General features: G+C 36.6%; 1 protein-coding gene across 1 annotated transcript in view; it reads left to right on the top strand.

The window, feature by feature from the left end:
- LOC140226670 (DNA repair protein RAD51 homolog 2-like) overlaps window positions 1–23,948 on the top strand; it is a 202,779-nt gene that overhangs the window by 154,666 nt on the left and 24,165 nt on the right. Inside the window, exons 8-10 of the mRNA XM_072307112.1 lie at window positions 13,549–13,666; window positions 17,664–17,764; window positions 19,402–19,480. Coding sequence (XP_072163213.1) covers window positions 13,549–13,666; window positions 17,664–17,764; window positions 19,402–19,480 — 298 coding nt within the window. The remainder of the gene's footprint in view (window positions 1–13,548; window positions 13,667–17,663; window positions 17,765–19,401; window positions 19,481–23,948) is intronic.

Consider the following 23,948-nt stretch of genomic DNA (forward strand, 5'->3'; position numbering starts at 1 on the left):
GAACCTTCACCCCTGAGAATAATATCTTTCTTTCATTTAATATGCCTTGTCCGCCTTGGACTACTTAACATAACAATGTCGGAATTTCGGAGTTTGAGTACTTAGTATTTGTCCCATGTTCATTGTGTCACTGCCGGCAACCAGGGACAGCCTGGTGGTAGTGTCGCTGCCCAGAAAACAGTAGAGGACAGGTTTGAGTCCCACTGGTTCCTTTGGTTCCGACATGTTTGTTAATTTACAGAACAGCAGTTGTGATCTTAACAAATTTAGTTTGTAGAGGTAGACAAATTGAAGAAACTCACACCTGTACATTTTTTGGTTGTTTGTTTACATGAGGAACAAAAAGGGAACTGTTAATCCGTTGAGGACGAGTCCAGAGTATACTCAGGCAAGGGTCTATGGGAAATGCATGTTGTAGCAAAATCAGTCCATCCTCAACAGGTTAATAGCATACCTTATTAACTAATAAACCAATTTCTGTGTGATCAGATGATTCATATCGAAAGATTAAAACATGTTCAAAATGTCAACGACTGTAAAACATTACTGATATTCTGTCTTATGTTCACTATTTTGTCGATTTAGTATTGCCGTGAAACAGAATCATGTTTTGAATATAAAAAGTCAAATGAAAATATATACTTTTTTCATCATTTGTAACACTTTACTTTGAAATTTGTTTTTCAGTTGGATGGACAGTCATCATGTAGGGTAATACTTGTAAATGGTACAAGATAATTGTTTTTATGTGATAAATATTGTTTAACTCCAATTGCACAGGCTATGTGAGTGCAAATATGATCTACATGTTAAGACCAATTTAATAGGTTCCAACATGACTCCCAAATACTCAAATTTTTGTACTTGTTCAATAAACTCACCATCGTATCTTACACAAATTTCAACAATTTTGTGTATCTCTGTCCAAATTAAATTTAGTCGTATATTCATTTGATATCATCTTGATTACTTTTATAACCATTAACAAATCTTATTGAACTATGATGCATTTCCTCTTCTAAGAATTGTATGTTAATATTCTTCACAGTATCATCTGCATCTCAAGAGAAATAATTTTACATTAGGTGATATATATATATATATATATATATATATATATATATATATATATATTGCACAAATTGTTTAATAGACACAGAATGACAGTGGGTTCATTGTTAGTCATTGAGGTACTCCAGATTAGTGTTCTGATACTACATACTACTATTTATAGTTATACATTGTTATCCTTTACATATACTTGAAGGCTATAAGGCCACACCTTTATATATATATATATGACCCCATATCATGAAACCAACAAATTAGTCACATGTCCAAATGATTATACTCCACAAGGCATATGACCATTTGAATTTTTACACTATATATATATATATATAGAATCAAATCGATGGATCTATTCATGGATACATATTATTTGAAAGCTGTCGAGGTTTGCAGACAAATATTCTTATCACTACTATAGCATGATTCTCTCATACATGAATTTGCAAAACTTACCATAAAGAAGTTCAATCCATAAATTCAGACTTTATATTCTATCATTTGTTACAGCAGTAATATTGCTTTGAAAAAAAAAAAAAATCAGTCTGTTGAACATTGATAGATGGATGTGTAGTATCCCTGTGCATGGTCTTTAAGTATAATAATTTCTTTTACATACCCAGCACAAGGGAACAATGACACCAGAATATTGATTCGTCAAACATATCTATTACCACACCAAGTTTTCAGTGTCAGATTTAAAAAAAAAAGAAAAAAAAAGAAAAAAAAAATACATGATCACTTACAGAGCAGTGGGGGTCTTCAGCACTTTAAAGAAATGACTTATCAAGTTATCATGTTTGTCATAACTCTGCTTGCGGCTGCGCTGGGACCCCTCTGTGTTGGTTTAAGGCCAATCTGCTCTGCCGATTAATTGGCCCCAACCAATGGAAGGAACAGGTGTAGGGCCCCTTAATGACAGCCCTTCGATTAGTTTGCACTATGTACAACAATACCCCAGGTAATTATCTTTTTAAAGGCAGAGGCTAACCGTGCTCTCTTCACCCCTAAGCCATTATCAGTCCAATATGACTCAAAGCAGTTTTTCCCTGTGGTTGACTTTAGGATTTGTAATGTCATTATTTGTATAGTCAATCTTATTTTCATGCTCTCTTTAATGTCATACATTCTTGTTCTCAACATCAAAGCAGAAACTTATTTGTACCTTAACTATACATGTGGAGTTGTGAACTTTTTTTTTTTGTAAGGCAGTAGTGTTAATGTATGCTATTTTATGTGATGTTACATGCAATGCTATCTCTGTATTATAGTATTGGACCCCATAGAAGAACAGCATTATTCTTTCAGTTTTATTATTTATATCTCTGTTTTATAGTATTTGTCCCCATAGCAGAACATCATTATTAGAAGGGAATTAAGCTCTAAAATGTGCCATGCTATATTTTGTGTATATTTACTTGCATATACAATGTATTTTGTATTGACTTATATCACATCTTGTCATTTAATCAGAGTTAAACAGTTTCTGGAACAACACGATGCTTCACACCATATCACACTTCATTCAAGCCTGATATGATAGTGTTGCATTAAAGAAACAAATACATTTAGAGCCTGTAGAAACATTCTAAATAGTTCAGATAAAACCAGAGTTATCATTCATATGATAGATATTGTATTGGCATCTATATGATTGTAGATAAAGTAATTCTGAATGAAAGCAGTGAAAAGGAGAAATAAAAGTTGGGAGATACAGGACACATTGCAAACTGTGTCACTATCCTAGTTTGTTTGAAATAACAAATTAACTCACAGTGTCTGCTGATTATCTGCAAAATTCACTGCTTCATTTCAGCAATGTATAATCTCCTCAACACTGCAGATATCGACAGTGTAGATTTCACTTTAACTTCTCAAGACAAATCACTTGGGAATTTGAGGAATCTTTGTTTTCACATGTAACTTTCCACTGCTAAGATGTAAATAATTTGTCTGTTTAGTATGCTAGTATGCTCGTATGTGCTTATGCATGTGCGAGTGTACGATTGTACAACAAATATAAGAATAAGTACTGTGTATTGTGTTCTTTTGACTGTTCATTCAAACCCACACATGTCTAACCTTCAGATATATACATATTGTATGTGTTGTGTGTGTGTGTGTGTGTGTGTGTATATATATATATATATATATATATATATATATATATATATATATGTTGTATATACAAGGTTTTTATGCATCATGCACAGATTTGATTGTGTAGGTGTGTTTTTTTTTTATGCCTCCGCCACGAAGTGATGCTAGAGGCATTATGTTTTCGGGTTGTTTCATTCAATATTTGTGAATGACAATTCTCAATGCGAAGGTATGCAATACTGCTCGCATAAACATCACTGCTCATTTAAGTAACTTGACTGACACACTAAACAAAGCAAACATCAGTGCATGCAAACAAATCTGCACGCATGGATCTACTTCCACTGGATTCCAGATATATCCCCAAGGAAGCATGTGCTAACAAACCCATTTATAGCTCTGGATGTAGCAAAAACATAATCGTTTTCAAATACAATTACAGAATGAGGTTGTCGGGAGTCACTCTGTTATAAAAAAGGATAAACATGCACTTGTGTATCAAGTTTGTAGAAAGACACAAATGGAGATATAAATATATGACTCAGAAATATGGTTACAAGATATTTATAATTGGTATATATTGGGCAATATTTTCTCTCTCTTAAACAGAACTTGGCTACCCAAAGAAAAGGGACTGTTAATCTTGCAAATGAGCATGTATGTCAGACACTGGTTGATTCTAGCTTGCTGGCCATTAGCATAGTATCAAAATCCTTTGTGTGTGTGTGTGTGTGTGTGTGTGTGTGTGTATGTCATAATATTTTTTGTCTGTGATTTTTCAGCCACAAATATACCATGTGTTCCCCCTGAAATGTGAAACTATAGTCCCCACCCCCTCCTCTCTCTCTCTCTCTTTCTCTGTGATGTAAGGCATCCTGTGTGTTCCATTAAAATGCGAGGCACGAAACGCACACAAAATTGTGCAAGCTGCAAGGCTTGAAACACATACCGGCGCCCACTCAAGTGTGATATGGACATGCTTCACTGGCCCCACTGTCGAAAGATGGGCCAATATACAACCTAGGCTCATCATAAATGCATAAACAATCTTCTTCATTAATTCTTATACTTCCATCATCATTTTCGTTTGTGCTTCCCCAGCATCCCTTCCTGTGGGTGTATAAATGCAAAAAAATGAAATTACAAAAACAAGAACAATGAAATAAGACAGATGTGTCTGTCCCTTCAAAAAAGAACACGAGAAATTCTGCGTAACAAAATGGAATAAACATAATACAGAACAAATCCAAAATCTATGTCCTTTAATATATTCATGTAAAGAATTGGATTTATCTTCTTTTAGACATGAAGTATGGAATTTGATTTATCTTCTTTATACACATGTGAAGTTTATATTTAAGAAGAGAATACACACGTAAACCAGGCCAGTGTTACATATGGAGCAATTCTGCTCAAGGCAGCAATAATTTTTCATGCCTTTCCTCAATGAATTGAGGATCTGATTGGAACAATAAGCTAGAATATATTATCTTTGATGAGCAATGCTTTTAAAAAGTATAAAATAAATGTAGAAAGCTACCTTAACGATATCACACATGGGCATTACAAGTCACATTTCATTGATGTCTTCAAACAGTGAAAATATTTCTGCGGCTTTGCTCGATTTGTTTTGATATTTGCAGAATATGATGTTTGTACAACACTGTTTGAGTGAAATGTGAGTTTCTTTTCACAGATTTGATTCATGGTCCTGTAAAAGAGTTACTTTACAATGTACAGATTGTTGAAGAGTTCAGGTAAATTCAAAGACTGACTAATTGAGATTTCTCATCTTATCTCATAAGGTGTTTTGCTGTGACCAATATTCAGTGCTCATCTCTGTTATAAAATACATGTCATTTTAAAAGCCAGTCCTCTTAGATTGAAAATAAAATGGAACTTATTTCCTGTGTTTCCTCTACCACTCACTATGTCAGTCTTAATTAAAGTTGCAACCTTCTTCATTGTTAATTAAGTGCTCAAAGCAATGTACCATGCAGCAAGCAATCTGATTTCTTGAAATTGTGTATTAATATGCTGGATAATTGTAATACTGATGTAATACAATTTTTCTGACTATTTCTGGTAATATTTGATGTGTGTAGGCTGTCTACCCACTACCACCAATAGTTGTTACAAAATGCTACCTTTCAATTACCATATAGCATTCATTAGCCACATTAAAGAATTTCTCTATTTGAAGAAACAAAAATCATTGTATTTTCCTGTAGGGTAGGAAGAAGCTGATATACCTTATTCATCTAGCAGGTTGCCTTACTGAGTACAGTCACAGAATTTAGCAGATCTCAAAGTGACATTGTAAAGAAAATGAAGAAATTAGCTAATAAAGCTTTACCCACAGAGAAATGACCTTTAACTAGAAGTGCCAAATATCAACAGATAACAGATTACCTGCATTCACTTCACCATGACAAGCAATATTTCATTCCCTTTGTTAACATGAATATTGTGAGCATTAAGGGTGTACCGTCAGACAATGACATTTATATTTTCTACACAGCTCATTATTTCTTGACTCTCTGTTATTGATGATCAGTGTCTGGAAGGTATACCCCTAGTAATGTTGTGTCGTATATATTTTCTATAGAAGTCATCTGTACTATAATGTTTCCATTTTGTATGAGGCAAATATCTCATCTTTTGTTTTCAACAGCAGTGGGAAAACAGAGGAAACATGAAAACAACTGAAAATGAAGTAAAATACTAGCATGGCCCAAACATGCCAAAGCGATCTTGTTGTTACTGTATTGGTATATAAGGTGACATACATGTACTTTCAGCTCACGTGTATGTGGAAATAGAAATTTTATGGAGAAATTCTGTATTTTATTATTTGAAGTACTGATATAAAACTAATGAATGCAGGGATCTATGCATATCCCTTTCACCATACTAATCATTTCACCTTCTCAATCCCCCACTCTACCTTCTTCTCTCTCTCAAAAACAACAACAATGACAACAACAACAGCAACAACAACAACAACAACAACAACAAAACAGCTTCACTATGTAGTGAAATGCTAATTTATACTGTCTGTCTGGTACAACAAAGAAGAAACTGTATAACAACCTCCAAGTCATCAATATATTTGAAAGAAGCTCGAAAACAATGTTCATAGATGCATGCATCCGTGCAGTATGAAATAACTGTACATGTTCCTTGAAAGATTTTGCAGCTTTGTGTTATTGGTAGCTGTTGTAGTTAGTGGTGATGTTGCATGTGTATGTTTGTGTGTGTGTGTGTGTGTGTGTGTGTGTGTGTTTGTGTGTGTGTATGTGTATGAATATACATCACATATCTCCACTACTAGTGAGAACACAGAAGAGATAGGGTGGGCTTCTGTACCCAGTTTGTTTTCCTGCCGGCAGCAGTGGGTAACATACCCATCTGTCACCTCATGCTGTTCAATGAGGGACCAATAGTGCAGTAACCTGATGCACACAGAGATAATATACTCATGTTACAATCCAGTTGTCTCATTCTCCATCAAAGTTTGACTGCACTGAGTTCTTCTATTGTCTTTGCATCAATGGATATCTTTGTGACTTGAAACTTTCAGCAACTTTGCAGAAAATTAGAGATATGGTTATTAGAGTGGTTGTTGTTTTTGCTCTATCAATGTTCTTTTTTTAGTTTGCAGTAGTATATAGCTAGTTTGTGAGAGGTATTGTGATTGGACCCAAATAACAAGGTAAAAGACTGTGGATACCACAGAATTTAATGTTACAATGGCAAACATGATATTCTTGATAGGACAGGTAAGATAGGGGAGAAGAAGTGATGATATCCCAGTGAGTTCATGTGGAATTAAATGAGAGATTATACAACTTGGTCTTCAGTGAGTTCATGTGGACTTAAATGAGAGATATATAACTTGGTCTTCAGTGAGTTCATATGGAATTAAATGAGCGATTATATAACTTGGTCTTCCTCAAACTCCTTGATGGGAACTGTATACAAATGGATGCTGGTTGTAAAGTAAAATCAAGTACTAAAAATGAGAAAATTTTTGCAGTACATAAATTTTTGCATATTTTGCGCTACTTTTGGGTAGTGCGAATTAAAAACCTGCACAAATATCTTCACAATTTTCTCTGCACATTTTGAATGGGTGCACAATTGGGTAGCATGAATTCAAGAACCTGCAAATATATTTTTGAGCTGCTCAGCACGAAAAATTAATAGCGCAAAAACATGGATGTTTACAGTAAGATTGTCACAGTCCAACATGACACACACACAGAGTAGATGAAGGAAGAATATAAAAGCACATATGTAAGTTATATCTTTCCAATCTTTGAATTTTGCATAGAATCGCCATGCTGAATGGTAAAGTAGCTTGTATGCTAGTCAGAACACATGATGCTGCAGAAATATGAAAGGATAAAATAAGTTAACATCCTTTATCAAGATATGACACGTGGGGATATTGCGAGGTGAAATACAGAAAGCATTGAATCTGCTCAGACTGTATGGTTATAGTGCTCATTTCCTGTGTGGTGACATACAAAAGGACTGAGTGAAAGTTAGAGATGATGTTTCAAACAGACATTAGTGTTGAATTATAGCATTCAATCAATATGATATTCCTTAACAGAAATGTCTTGGTTGTGCCTTGCTATCATGTATTCAGGAATGCTGCAGAAGGGTGAATGTACAGGCAGTAGCCATGTTCCTAAATGCTTCCATATTATATTAGATGAAAAAAGAGAAAGTTGAATGCACAGGGTAAGAAAAAAAAAATACAAGTGAGAGCAGAAAAGAAAGAAATATAAAGATAGAGATGAAAGAAAGAGACAAGGCAAGAGCAAGGAAGAGAAAATTGTCATTATGGACAGCAGATTCTACGCCCACACACTTTGTCACTATGTGATGTAGGTCACATTCTCCATAGCAACCAGGTGATGTCAACAAAATTGGCTTTCTCTCTTTTTCCCGTCCCTCTCTTTCTCTTTCTTTTCTTCCCTTTTTCATATATTCCCACACACATGCGCACAGGCAGTGACACGCACAGTTCGTTTGCTCCTCCGCACTGGAAACTTATCCTCAGTCTTTTCTCCCAAACCAAGCTATCTTTGCTATTAAGTAGAAGTTACATCTCTTCATTAAATGCTTGGTATTTTTCCCAAAACCAAGCTATCTTTGCTCAGTAGGAGTTACATCTCTCCATTAGGGATCAGTCTTTTCATGCACCATTTGCAGTGTGTACTCTTAATTGCTTATTTAAATCTTTAGATGTATAATGTTAACCCGAACATGGTACGTCCAGGCAGAAGATGATTAAGCCATTGTCTTATCCAATCATGTCTACCTGAATGTGAGTGATTGTGCTTTCTTCCATGTATTGATAAAGTGTTAACCTAGTTGTGAAGGTGTCATGCTTTAGTTGCTTCATTCTACAACTGTTGCACTCAGGTGGCTGTGACAAATCTTGAAAAAATATCCGACAGTTGTAAGTTTATTAACAAACTTTGCAATAATTTGCATCTGTTGGGGTGCTGAATTCAGGTGAAACAAGTATTGCCAATCATTTTTGTTTTTAAAGAGCTTTCTATTTGGGGTTTTAAAAGAATTGAGTGAGAGTAGCAGCTATGGTGCCAGAAGAATATTATAGTCAACAGGTATTAACAGAAGAACATTTTGTATGTGGTGCTCATGTTCATCGCATTCCCTCACAAATGAAGATGGAATATGGTTATGTTTGGGAAACTGTGAAGAAGCCATGTCTTTAACAGTTTGTATCCTTCAGAGTCTCAAGGTTTTTCAAGGGGCATGATCTCCAGCAAATACTGCCTACAAATACCATTATCACTTTAATGTCAACTCCTCTACAAGATTATATATGATGAATTCTCAAAATATTACATTTAGGAGAAAAAAAAAACACACCTTACAGTGAACCCTGAAACTTAACAGTTCTTTTTAATGGGGGACAATGTCAGGGTTTCAACTAAAGAAAATTCTTTCACACGCTATTTCCTTTGATAAGAACATTCACACCAGAATGTGGAAAATGTACAAATAGCCTGACCTAGAATACTGAAATCATGAAGTGTAATTGTTTTCCATCTCCAAGTTAAAAAAAAAAAAAAAAATATCTCGTAAGACTTGTTTAAGGTTTGTTAGGTATTACTGATGGGATGGAAAAACTTGAAAAATAAAAGGAGGGCAATAGTGGTTGCTCCCCAGAAACAAATTTGTGCAGACCTAGGGAAGCAACCTCTATCTGTCATTGCATCCCGGCCACACTGGTAACTAAGATTATTAGTATCACAGCCAGATAACAACTAATGCCAATACCAGCACAGTTACTGTCATGTCACTCAATATTGTAGGTCTGGGGTTGCCATGGAAACAGGATGATGTCGTCAGAGGGTTGCGATGGCTGTCTGAATGGCCCGCTGAAGAGCTGGATGGATAGATGAATGGATGGATGAATGGATGGATAGATGGATGGATAGCTGAAGAAAGAAGGGTAGCTTGTGTAAACTTTGATTGTCAGGCCAGTGTGCATGCCCCCCATCTTGAATCCTAATCTACTGCTGTACAGTAATATACTAGACACGAAGACTGTACAGACATCCCATTGATTGGCCATGTTTGGTTTACAGGTACCCTAAGTCTGTGCTCATAATTGATTTGATTCTTTCTCAATCTCCTTTCAGTTCAACACATTACAGCAGTCCAACATGTATGGCTAGCTTTACACTTTCAGTGCAAGTCTGTGTTTTGCGTTAAGGGGGATCTCAAATATTTAAGATAACATGTACTTATAAAAGCACAATATGGAATCAAGCACTTCTAGTAATGCTATAAATTCTGAGGTGTGGGTGGGGGCCCATTTTATCAAGCTAGAGATATATTGATCCTTAAATAAATTATAACTCTGACCCATTTAAAATAAATTATAACTTTCAATAAAAATGATAATGTCAGTGCCCAATTTATGAGGAGACTTATTATCAATTTCTACTTAATAGTGATTGTCGTGACTTACAATTGATTTATTCCAATTAACAAATGCTGGATGAGTCTAGTTTCCTAGTTTAGCAATTTCCCTGAAATCAATGTCCATTCAATTTCTCTGTGACTGTACTGAGTCTTTGTCATTCCTGCAGCAAAACATAAGTGTTATAACATATTTGTGTTAAAAAAAAAAAACAAAAAAAAACTTTCAGTGCATTCCATGTAAATGTAATGTTTCTTTCCACGATATTCTGGTGAAGTATTTGAAGCGTTTCAGCTCTGTTCAGTTAGATCTAATGTTATTTTGGTGTTATGCTTTTGAATGTTGCGTGTGATTGCTTTTGGGTTGAGTGAGATAGTGCCTTTCTCAGAGTTTAGGGGCACAAGGAATGGTTGGCGCTTGCTCTGTCTAATTAGTCAGGAGTGGCTGAGATCATTTGATGTCTAGTTGAGATTCAAGACTTGGACTTTCAAGTGATTGTAGATTATTATTGATCTATGGACATATTGTGATTGATTTATGGGGAGTTAAAATTTGATATTCAGACTTAATAGTCAATTGTAAGTCTTGATAAAACAGGCACTGGGTTCCTACATTAACGTCATTGCCTTCATTTGTTATGTAAGATGCTGACTAGAAAATGGAAGCATTTACTAATTAAAACATCAATATTTTCCTCCTTCACCTGTCCACATCAGGATGACGGGATGCCAAGTTTTGTTTCACTGTGAAAATTGGGTAACTTTAAAAGTATTTTAAACTAGTGTAATCATGAAGTATTGACAAGTGCTCTGGTCTGGTGAATGGTCTGCAGGCTTTGCTTGTGCTGTTTATCCCAGGTTGTATAGGCAGATAGTCTTACTTCTGGAAAATACGGGTAGCTTTGCTGTAGAATACTCTGATCAACTCAAGTAATGAAGCAGTAATTATTGGTGGTTTGATAATAGAAATAACATTTTTTTTTTTTCATGATAAGAACACATGTTTATGCATCATAAATATATCTTAAAACTATTTTCTCACAATCAATATAGGATTTGATTAGGAACTTAAACATTGTTATTGCTATGCAGGTTAAGAGAAAAATAGCTGAACTGCTCCCCCAACAGAGCAAAGGAGAATAAAAACAAAGAATGTCATAATGCACTTCAGAGCTGGAAACTGTCCTGATGCTAGTTGTCATGTAGAGATGACATTCTTGCTGAAATTGGGATGGCTTTAAAGGGGGGAAGTGGTGGGGGGGGGGGGAGGGAGGGGAGGGGTTGGTACCTTTGAGATTATTGATCTTTAAATGTAATCTGAGGTAGATGTGGACTCCTGTGTGCAGTCATCACTCAGCAGTAGGGCCCAGGGCTTGGGTGATAAAATGCACAGTGCGTACCTTTCTCATTAAATGTAATAGCACTCACATGCATAGCCTGTCTTCCAGACACATCACTGCTGTTTGCCTCCACTTACACCCTTGCGACTATCTTGTATACTCATTAGTTGGGGAAGATATCATTTCTTATCATGCACAAGGACCTTTGACTATTCATTAGATATATCGGGTATGTATGAAACAAGAGTGTTACTTCAAGGTTATTTCTCAACTAAAGAGCTCATTTGCTGGAGAAACCATCTAAAAAACTAATTGTCTGGAAAGCAGTAGCAATTGTGTATTGTCTTAGGTGTGTGGACTTCAAGTCCCATTTCATAAACTGATGTGGAATTTGTTCATTATCTATAAAGGCACTGGATTATGCTCCGTTTCAGTTACATATTGTTTCAGGCCAAGGGAATATATGAAGCACTGCTGGCATTTCAGTCTTAATGATAGCTTGAATATCATTTTTTTTTTCCTATTACCACCTCAGAATTAATTGTGCCTGAAGTGTGATGTTGTGTTGCTCCACAATGGATTGATATGGCCATGTATGGTGAGAGAGACATGTATAACTACGGAATGAGGTGCAGACATAGAGATTTAGCCATGCACTAAGCTATGCATTTTGTGTGTACGGGAGAAAGTGTGTCTAACCTTCTTTTATTTTCTTTAATTTTTGGAAAACATAGGATCTTTACAGAAGAATTACACCTAACTTAGCCTTACTATAGGGTCATTCTCACTTGGCTTGAAAACTTGCAAAGGTGGAAATCATGAAGTTATTGTGAAAGTAGCCAAGCAACTTTGCACAAAAAGTTGGAAGTCAGAGTGAGTTTTTTCTAACTTCACACAAATATTTGTATGGTGTTTTGTAATGAGAACACACGCAGCAGAGAACTCACAATTTCACTCACGAAACTTCAGTATCCTTAACCCGTTGAGGACGAGTCCCGAGTATACTCGGGCAGGTGTCTATGGGAAATGTGTGCTGCAGTAAAAGTATCCACACCTGTGCTGTGGCAGTACAATTTAACACACATACAGTACATGTATCAGTGAGTTTGTGAGTTGCATTGGTTTTAGCATGCTGTTAATTGTTTAACAAGTAAAGGGAACATGCACACTTCTTCTGCAAACTTAACTTTCTTTTTTCTTTTCTTTTTTCATTGGAGTGAGCATCATGATTTTTTCAAGTAATGAGGTCAGGCAGTTTAAACTAGGCGAGTTTTCATGTCATCATTTTTTTTTTTTTTTTTTTTAGTGAAAATAGCCCTTATAGTTCTTTTTCAACAGTAGCTCAGTTTGCTCCAGTAAATTTATGTGAAGGTATAGTATATGTTTCATATCTGTTATGAAATTTCCCTCTGACTCTGTGCAAGTTAGTAAGAATTCAAAGATTAATTTTCTGTTGTTATGATGCATTCTTCAGTCATGAGTTGAATGGTTCATTGTTGTCATTTTTTATTTCTTGGTAAGATACTACCATAAATTAGTATGTGGGTAGTTTGCTAGGACAAAAAAAAAAACAACAACAAAACAAACCAAAAACAAACAAACTGTATCAGGTAAGCCCTTTTCTGTCTCAGGACTTTTCATTACATCTGCAAGTGACAACTGCTATGTCCAGCAGTTGACTAACCTGTACCATGCTCTGTTTGCCTACTGGCAAGTATGTTGAAGTGCTTTCTTTGCCAATTGGCACAGATATCTGGAAACTAACTGACCATGAATAGAGATTACCTAATCCCTCTAATCCCTATTGTGTTACAGTGGCATTCCTGATGGACTGAGGCACATTGCCACACAAAATCTGGCTTGCTAATCTACTAATCTTGCTAATTTGGATAGATTACCGAATTATGCTTTAATATAAGAAAGCTTGCAAGTTATGCTAGATGCCTCGGCATGAATAAGGATTAGTTGTGAAACCAATTTGAACTTTTCTGTTTGTTTTTCTTAATTCTTTAGTGTTGAAGATTAACCAGTGCATTGCACTTCTCTCTTCTTCTATGTGTGTGCATAGGTTGTTGTGACCAACCAAATCACAACACATATTGGCCCAACGGGGGAGAGACCGCCAAACCAGGATTTGGGAGATGATGATCAAGATATGGTGTCTGGCCTAGAGATCACTACAGCAGGTAGAATCTAATTTTCATGGAAAGAGTATATTGAATGTACAGACCATACACATGATCACATCATTAAAGGCTGTTGCAAAGTCAAATAATGTCTGCGTTTTTGGACTGAATTTGTGTGGAACACACTCTTGCATGGTGAGGAAAGTTCCCTTGTTTCACAAACAGATTTTTTTTTTTCTGCACACCACAGGAGGGAAAAATATATTTGCATGAACTTGTTGTTAGATTATCTTCTTTCTTGCCATGGCTATCAGTTGGATCACATGGAATGTAAAATACATGTAATTGTGAAAACACTGCTCATGTAAGTCTTGTATCATAATCTCATTAACCTCCCCAACCCCCCCCCCCCCCTTCCAACTTTTGGGTTGTTAGATTCCTGTGAAGAATGAGTATGAATACTGTATATACAGAGGTCAAAGATTATGAACAAAATTTACTCTTTTTAGTGTTTTTTTTTTCCAGACTTCATATATGTTTAATGTGCAATGTAATACCACATTCAAGTAAACTTTAATAAATCAAGTCAAATCAGAAGAACTGAATGGAAGGAATTGCGTAAAAAAAGGCAGACTTGGGACAGGAGATTCATGGAGAATCAGGCTTTTAAGTTTTCTCTGAATGATGATGTTAGTTGCAGTGATATTCTCTGATGTGATCAATAGCCAACTCTCCTGTTAGCATCTGTACAAAATATCATTCAAGATTAAGCAACTACAACCCATGTCTCCTCTAAATGTCACCACTAGTACTTATCACAGTGTAGCAAGATTTTGATTCACAGGATACAAAGTGATGATCAAAATTTGTGCGTAGGTCAATCAGAGACTCAATGAGGCCATGCCATCATTGACTTCACTGTTTCTGGAAAAGTTGTGGAACTTTAAAAATCTCTAACGTTCTCTTTTCAAGTCCATATTTCAAGAAACCTCTTCCATTCCGTTTGTGTGATTTTCACTATATTTAGTACACCTAACTTCACCCTTTGAAAACTAGTCCCGAGTATACTCGAGCAGGTGTCTATGAGAAATGCTTGTTAAAGGTAGGGAATCCCATTTGCATGCCTTAAATGTAGAGTTGTATAAATACAGTGGTATGTTGAAGAGAGTATCATTTTAGAAACTACCATAAAGTATTGAAAGTGGAAGGTAACATTTAGTACATTTTTATTGACCATTAGATTTTGAATTGAATTTTTTTCGGGGCTCACCGTAAATTCCAGTACATTACTAGGCTACCTTTGCAGACCCATGCACTGCATGTGTGTCCATCATGTATATTTTGTGAAGAAAGTTCATCAAAACTTACAAACATTTCTATATACATTCTTGCCACACACTCTATATGTTATTACATCAGCTCTTATACTTTTAGATTTGTGTTTATAGATAAAAAATACAGTAGACTGTAACAAAAAGGCTTAAGTGTGGCTGACACACAGAACTACTGAGTAGTTGAGTTTTGTGCATTATTCAAATTGTAGATAACTGTTGACTTCCATATTTCTCAGCAGTGGCCTGAACAAGTCCCCTGAGGTACATATTTAATGTTTTGCTATATTTTGGGAGGTCTGTAAAAGGTGTCCCCTACCTTTAAAGCAAAATCAGCTCATCCTCGATGGGTTAAACTTAGTGTGGAATTGTACTTTCAGTGTTCTGTAATGAAACTGTGCATGTAGATGTCTAAGAGAATGCTACCATCTACACATGTTACATCACTTTTCTCTGTGTAGCTTATGCTAAACATGTTCCCATTCTCCTGTGCGGAATATAAAGCAAGGTGGGATTTATAAAAAAATATATGCTCATGTTATGCCCATAGAAATGTACATCAACTAGGACTTTATGTTCACTGAAAAGGGACCAAATATAAAGACAACAAACCAAATCCAGGAGATCAGTGAGAAAGCAAATACGTACAGACCCATATGATGAGAGCTATGAATGTCAGTATCTTATCCACAATGATGTACTGTGAAACCAGAAATATTTGCAGCATGAAATTTTCAGAAATTGGAGCCAATGGTCTCTTTTGTGGCATGAAACTTTTATGAACTGCCACTGGCATTCATTGCATCGTGTTGACAAGAATTTTCACATGCATTTTAATTTCACAAATTTTGGCTCCTTGTAGAGTTGCGAAATTTCATACACGCAGAAATTCTGGGTTTATAGTACTGTCTGCATCATGTAATCTCTCTTGAGGAAATCTATCTTCTTCTTTTTTTGGTACACACTTTACAGATCACTGACCTGTGATTTTAAACTGTTGTCTCTATGACTTTGCCAAAAAGAGTTGAAATTAAAGAGATCTCACTTCGTATGACCAACCTAGGGGAAATATTTTTTCAAATTAGTCATTACAAAACAGTGAGGAGCTCCAATGGAGTACTGTCACAGTCCAATTCATATAGTTCCATGCAAGTATTCTTATAGTCCCGCAAGTAGACAGCGGATTGTCAAGTGATCATAGGAGATCTCAAAGTCTCATTGTTAGAGGATGCACCAACATTTAGACAATCGTGAGGGTTACAGCAATCACTTATTCACCCATTCATGCATATTCAAATTAGATAACGCTCTGGACAAATGATGTACATTTTGTATGATATTCAGATCTCACACTTAAAGCAGAGGTTTGAACTCAAGACATTGCATTTCTTTGCAGCTGGTTGATGTCCTGTGACCTGTGCTGTAGAAGCTGATATTTTTGCTAGGGTTTAATTTTCGTGAATTTTATGAGTCACAGTTTAGCAACACGCGAAAATGTCACCATGCGTTAAAGTAATAGTGCGCTTATGAAGGCCTCTGTGTCATTTCGTGAAAACAACATCTCGCGAAAATATCCATGACCTCCTCATTTGCAAAAATATCTGTGTGCAAAAATAACGGCATATTAGTATTGCAATGTACATAAATACTGCATACATTATATATATCATTTGAATAATGTTTTATGTGCATGATATTTTGTGGAGCAGCACTTTCTTGAGACAGTTTCATAAGTGGCTAATAAAATTTGTGATTAGGAATCCTATCAATGGAATAAGAGATAAACATTATCCCTTTTCAAACAGCAATGTTAGCAGTTACCCTCCTTTTAGATAACGTATATTGCATGTGTGTTAACTGGAGACAATATTCTAATGTGTTGTTATATTGTGAATATCAGTCAACTTGCAAAATTCACACACACAAAAAAAGGAAACCACCACAGAGTATGGGATATATGCAGTAACTGGCAGTCTGTGAGGCCGGCTTGCACTAGTTGTGTGCAAAGTGCGCTGGATAGGATTTTTCCTCTTCTTGGAGTAATGTTGACTGAAAAGCTTTGCCCCAGTTTTACTGTGAACCTCCCAACAGACTTCGCCATCTCTCACTGATTATCACTGATGGGCTAATACCAATAGATCACCCTTGTCCATTGTAATGTGTTTGTGCTTCTTAGTTTGGCAGATATTATGCATGTTGTCAGTCCACATTAATGCTGCCTGCCGTGATATATGTTTCCGGCATTGATAGATGAACGATAGAAAGTGATAGCTCAGCACTGAAAATGAAGTGGTACACAAATAGCTGCGTCAGACAAACAATAATGACAGCTACTTCTCGCGTCGCACATTTCAAGACCACGAGTAACATCAATAGGCTTTACATCTCTCACAGTAAGTATTTGGTGTCAAAAATTTGCAGTACTACTTGGATCTTTTGAAGATATGAGTAATGTACATGGATCCCCACCCCAATATCAAAACTAAATAAATTCTTCAGGTGAAATTAATGAGGAAAATTTGATGCAATGAGATTCAAATGCTTTCTTTCTGTCCCATGTCTTGCTGTAAGAAATCAAAGTGCTGGAAAGGTAACCTTTCTTGGAATCCACTAAAGTACCTGCACATTTTAATTTTATTATTATTATTTTTTTTTTACGTGGCATTTTTGATGTGGGTAATTTTTGTTGTTGTTATTTTTGTTTTTTGTTGTGATCTGAATTCCAGACAGTGAGGGCGGTCATGTGACAGCAGCCCTTGGTAACACGTGGAGTCACAGCGTGAACACCAGATTGATCCTCCAGTATCGCAACGAAGTCCAGCGAGAGGTGGGTGGCGTTGTGGGGACCAGTTGTTCGGAGGTCGAGACGAGAGGAGTGGGGCAGGGGAGGGAAGTAGAGATAGATTGATTTGATTGAGACAGAGGGTAGGGGAGGGGGGAAAACAGATGGATATTTGTCTGGAGGGGGATGCAGGGGATAGAGAATGATATTGGTGGGGTGACAACTTCGGGGGGGGGGGGGGGGGGGAGGAGGGGAGGGACAAGGCAGGGGTGAAAAAGGAATAACTGATGGCTGGACCTGACTGTGGCAGAAGTAGTTAGGTATATAAGAGATGAGGTGAAGTCCGCAGACATGATGGAAGGGATGTATTCGATAGCAAGTGTACAATGATGAGGGTGGTGGGGATGGAGGGATGTTGGGCTGATGAAAAGTGGAGTTCCAAAGAGAATTCAATATGATCTGAAAAAAAACAACAACTGATGACAAAGAATATGACAAGAGTGTTACTTTTGTTTGTGTTTTTTTTTTTTTCCGTGTGTGTGTGTGTGTTTTAAAGGGGATGGCTAGTAACTGATCACTGGGAATCAGTGGGAATGCTGGGGGTGATTGTTCCAATCCTTGTGGGATTCATTTAAGAGTACATTATATATCTATTGTTGTGTGAAAATTATTTGCTTCAGAATGGTCTCATATTCAAGTAATGTGCAGTTTAATGTTTCCAGGTTAGCATGCCTGTACAGTGATGGTGAGATCGTTAATGGCCCGTTAACAATTCAATTTCAGTTTTGTTCATGTGAAGATCCAGTTGCACCTCCTAGGGGCCCAAGGGGTGGGGAGAGTTTCACATTTTTATCCTTTTGAAAATACATTGTAAAATTTGTCTCCGAACTTGACAGGTATTATCGCTAGGGTGATAGAATATAATATGAATATACAAATATATCATATTTGTGCAAATGGGCACTATGCACCCCACCCCCAGAGCCCCAAAATTAGAGATTCTCTCAAAAATCATCCATACAACCAGCAATTATCTGAGTAAATACATTCGTGAGTATGCTTCTAAGTTTTCATTTCATTTCATTTCATTTCTACAAGGTGTGATCTAAATATGTATAATTTCACAGTGGCAAGAACTTCAGACCTTCAGAACTTCAGTTTGTTTGTAGCAGCTCCAGGGGTGACCAAATATTGCCCAGTTTATGCATTTTGATCTTCTTTTGATAATGCATTGTTAAATTTTCTACAAACTTGGCAGGTATTAATGCCAGTGTGATAGAAAATGTGGTGAACAACACGTCCCCCTGGCAACCCTCAAAGCCCCAAAGTATGCTGTGTTCTTCTTACCTGATAGTCTGCAAGAATATGTGGAAAGTGAAATCGTGATACTCAAGTGAGTGCTAGACCAACTAGACTCACTGGGCCTCTTGCCACTAAAAGGGGAAAATGATGCTGTGAAATGATAGACAGATAGTGTAGTGTAGATTTTTAGAGTAAGCAAGTATATACCATCCTTTCAAACATGATCTAACCTATGTTTGTTTGTTGTTGTTGTTGTTGTTTTTTTTTTTTTTGGGGGGGGGACTAAGAATAAGTATAATATTGTGGCATTAAAGTGAGTGAAAAATGAGAAAAATGAGTGCATTTGTCTTGGACTCTATTCCCTCTCCCTCTCTCTGTAGGTGTTGATTGCTAAATCCCCACTTGCTCCATTTGCTAAAGTTACCTACACTGTGCAGGATTCAGGACTTGTTTGTGGAGGTAAGTTCAAATTTCTTAAACCAAATACATTCTTACAACCACTATTCCATTCACCCTAACAGTTCCTGCAAGCTGTGACCATTTAAACAGCCCCCTCCCCTCCCCCCCCCCCAAAAAAAAAAAAAAAAATGCCCATGGAAAAAAACAAAACTTATCACACAAAAGGCAGACAGGGCTTATTACTGTGTACATATGTATTTTTGTTTTGTTTTTGTTTTTGTTTTTGCTTGCCAGGACTATCTATATATTATATAGCTTGTCTTTCTAGTAATGCCACCATGCACAACTACAGCATACAAATCATGGTCATTCTTCTAGCTCGTTTATTTGAGACTATTGATGTAATTCGTACTTGTGAGTGTGAGAATTCTAAAGGAGCAAATCCGACATGAATCCCAGGTGAACTTGACATTATGTAACAATGACAGCACAATGACCTCTAAATGTGAACCTCTAACACCTATTAATGTCTTTACAGCACTCTCAGAGAAAACTTATATTTCATTATGTGTGTATACAGAACTTAGTTCTTTTTTTTCTGATGGAAGGACAGTGTATTCCTACAGTGGGGATGGGTGGCAGGACACCAACAAAAGTTGTAATTGGGAGAAAAATTGGTTGATTGTACTCCGAAGTCAGACAACCGTTGCTAGTCAAGAAGCAAGTTAATTGCAAATTATATTTCCATCATGGTGTGATAAACAGAAAAGTTTCTGATGACAGACTCAAGAGGGCGACCTGCAGCTCAAACTGCCATCGTGCCTGGAGTTCTCTCTGCAGACCATCTGGGGAAATGCAGGCTAAATGTACAGTATTCAAACAAAAGATGGCGCTGTTCAATTGTCTTCTACCGATAAACTTGATTAGAATGAATCATGTTCTGTCATTGTCTGCTTGATCACCTGGTTAAAGAATATGTTCTTTTCTACAATGTAGTTATTCCATTTTTTTTTAAATCTTTTTTAAGCTATTCAATTTATGTTCTCATTCTTATTATATTCATGATATCATAGTAACATGATAAAAAAACTTTGTAGGCTATTTTTTTTTTTATCTCTTTAACTCAATGAAATGCATCAGTAAAGATTCTTTCATGGTATTAGCCATTGATCTATCTATAGTTTTTAATCTAGAACAAAAGGTACATCTGTAGATGATTTCAAAATGTTTCATATATGTTTGATATCTAGCAAATATATTTGGTTTGTTAGGAAATGTATATTTCCCGATATCCATAATGAATTATGTGATTATGCATGAGATTTTATTTTCCAGTCATGTGAAAAAGCCATTAATACACAGTACATCAGCCACATACACTTGAAGGAGATGACTTAGTCTAAAGCAATATACCAGTATATCACTTTTATCACTGTAGTTATTGTATTGAATAACAAAGTTGGTCTATGTGCTTTGTTTTGGTTTTGTTTTTGTTGTTGTGAAACTTCATCTTCACATACCTCAACAACCTCTGATAATGTTATCAAGCAAACTGTGTTATAAAGATAAGAAAAAAAAAGTTTTTTTTTTTTCTGAGATGGTTTTAAAAAAAATGCAGGAGCTGAAGAATGCTAAACCCTTTTCCATGAAATCCTCTGACTTACTCAAGTGTGTGCTGCTGGCTTTGTGAATTAGCGCCCCCTACTGACAGCTGCCGTAGTGGTTTAGGGGTGTGTGTGTTGATGCGAGCTGCTTGTTGTACCACAGGCAACCTGGTAGCGGTGCATACTCATGTCAAACTAAAGGTAGTTTGAGATGTTGGCTCCAAAGAAGTTCATTCATCTCTCTCGAGTACCGATATGTGCTGTCATGAAGAAGGAGATATAATGATATGTGTAGTCAGTACAACACTGTTTGAATATCATTCAAACTTTCAAGTTTTGAAGTACGTGCGAGAGAATCAAATGTAACAATGCTGAATCAGGAAGTTCTTGTCCAAGCTTATCATTTTTGGGGCATGTCATGTACAAGTGTTTTGTTTTACCGGCAAAAATAGTCTCATTTCATAAGGAATACAATTTAGTAAGTAGAACATATCAGTCTATTCAACATGTGATTCCCCCTTTGATAATACAAAACAAAACAAACAAAACCTTTATTTTTCAGAGATGATATATTGCAAAAGTGAGAAATGATTGCTTCAATCCGTTCTGAATGGGGCTGTGTCACAGTTGTCAGGTACCATGTCAGAGATGCACAATATCAGACTATCTTGTTCAGATGGGCAGATAGAGTGTTACATGCTATGAAGTTGGTAAGGAGTCCCTGCATTCACCTCTTCTATCTTGCAGAACATTATTGAATAGAGTGGTCTCTCAGAGTCCTTTTTTTTTCTTGCAAATCCCATCCCTCTTTTTTCATTTTTTTTCCCTATAAACAGCATAACCCCTCTCTGAGGTGCCATGCAAACATCAGTAGGCATATAAGAGCCCCCTCATGGTTGGAGAGTGATCCCCACTTTGTGGTCTATTCTGATTTGATTAGTCCCTGCAAGGATGTTAGATCACAAGGGGCAAGCAGCTAGTTAGTACTCCCTTCAAGAGCAGCCAAAAACGAGGCTTGTTTCATTTTGGCCATTGCCTGCTGTGCTTCGACGTCGGGATTCGCTGCATGTTTCGTGGTTGTGTATCAGCTGTATTTTTGTGCGCATTGAGGTGAACGCTATGTGTTGGTTTCAGGAACTCTCGCTCACTCTGTGTGATGTTAGCACCTGTTGGTTTAGATGCTGGGGTTGGGAGTCCCTCACCATGAACTCATTTCCTGCACGGTGTATGCTCTCCTTTGCAACGCTCTCAAGAGTTTTGTGCTTGGCAACTTTTTTTTTCATACATAATTTCATAAAGAGAGAGAGAGGGAGAGGTAGAGAAAGCCACAAAGCAGTAGAGAGGGAGAAGTGGAGATTATTATTGATTGATGAGATTATGCTTGTAATGAAAACATTAATCACATTTGTTTCTGCACTCCCTGTGGTTTGTGTAGACAGCATTCTGTGGTATAAAGGCAGTGCCACCTTTCGGTTGGTCACATGTAACAGGGCTTTGCTTGATGACTCAATTGCTGACCGATGAACTCTTACCAATTAACTCTACTTTTTTGTCTCCAGTAGTTTCTGAGGTGGAAGAATAAAAACCAAGGTGAAATCGAGTGGTGCTACACCTGTGCACCCCTGACCAAACATTTTGCACCCTTCCCTTTACCCCTAACTACACATTGCCTTAACTATATGAAATCACGACTTACTGATGTGAGATGGTTTAAGGGTACAATGTTATTGACTAAAGCTTATTATGATGATAATCCTAACAGCAATGATGATAATACTCAATATTTTTTCTTCTCAGAAATTATATTGATATATTCTGCCATACTGCAAGAATTTCTCATGAACTTTATACAAACTATAGATATCTTTTTGAAAGCTGTGCATTATATTTTGATTTGAAACTGCTGTAGCTCCTGTGTTTATGATTCATGGAGTTCATACTTGTAAGCTATGACAATAATCAGACTTATTGATAATACATGCATAAACAATTCATAATGCATGCACCAGCAGCATCCTACCAAATGATCTGCTTCACACTTTGCTTAGTCAAACTGATATGGTAGATGATGTAAAAGGGCCAGGCATAGAGTAGAGACAATGTGCTGGAAATGGAAAGCAGAAGAAATATAAACATAGATGAAAGAAATGATGATTATTAGAAAGGAAAGTTCTTGGGAGTTCAAAGACAAGAATACATTATCAGTAAAATGGGGGGGGGGGGTGGGGGGGGGGGGGAGGGGGGAAGTTTGACCTAGATTGGTGAGCTTACAACCAACCTGCAGTCTGTGGTAACTATGACCAGGGAGGTGGAACTCTGCTATGACGAACCTATGGCTTTTCTCTCCCTGGGCAGCCAGCAGCAGAATTTGTAGAACGTGACCAAATAACGAGTCGTAAGTGGCAAAGTCAATTGAATGGAGCCAGCTGACGTCTCTATCTGAGTTGTCACATCACCAAACAAGCTCTGACGAAATTGAGTTGAAGGTCGCAACCTCTGCTGTCCTGGAAATTGCCCCATACCTGAGGGTTTGGGTAATAAACAGCGTCAAATGAGATGAAACTGAAATTGTGGAAGAAATCACACAATTTTGAAATGATCACAGAGTTTGTAAGGATGATACGTGAGTTTGTTTGTATGGCCCTTGAGTCCCTTTCCTGTCATGGGCAGAGAATGTATCAAACAATTAAGACCTTGAAATGATCAGATAGTTAATCTTAGAAAAGTGCATGAGATTCATGGTAGCGCAGTGATAATGTTAGAATTTTTTCTCTCATTTGTGCTTTATCTCTGTGTTGTAATTTATCTTAGTTTTGTCATGCTGAATCAAATGTGTTTTGTGTTTACCCATGTACATGTGCAATGTCTGGAATGCCAAATAAAATAATAATAATAATAATAATAATTGGAAGAATTAATGTAAA

Source organism: Diadema setosum, chromosome 1 (assembly GCF_964275005.1).
Source record: "Diadema setosum chromosome 1, eeDiaSeto1, whole genome shotgun sequence".
Taxonomy (NCBI): domain Eukaryota; kingdom Metazoa; phylum Echinodermata; class Echinoidea; order Diadematoida; family Diadematidae; genus Diadema; species Diadema setosum.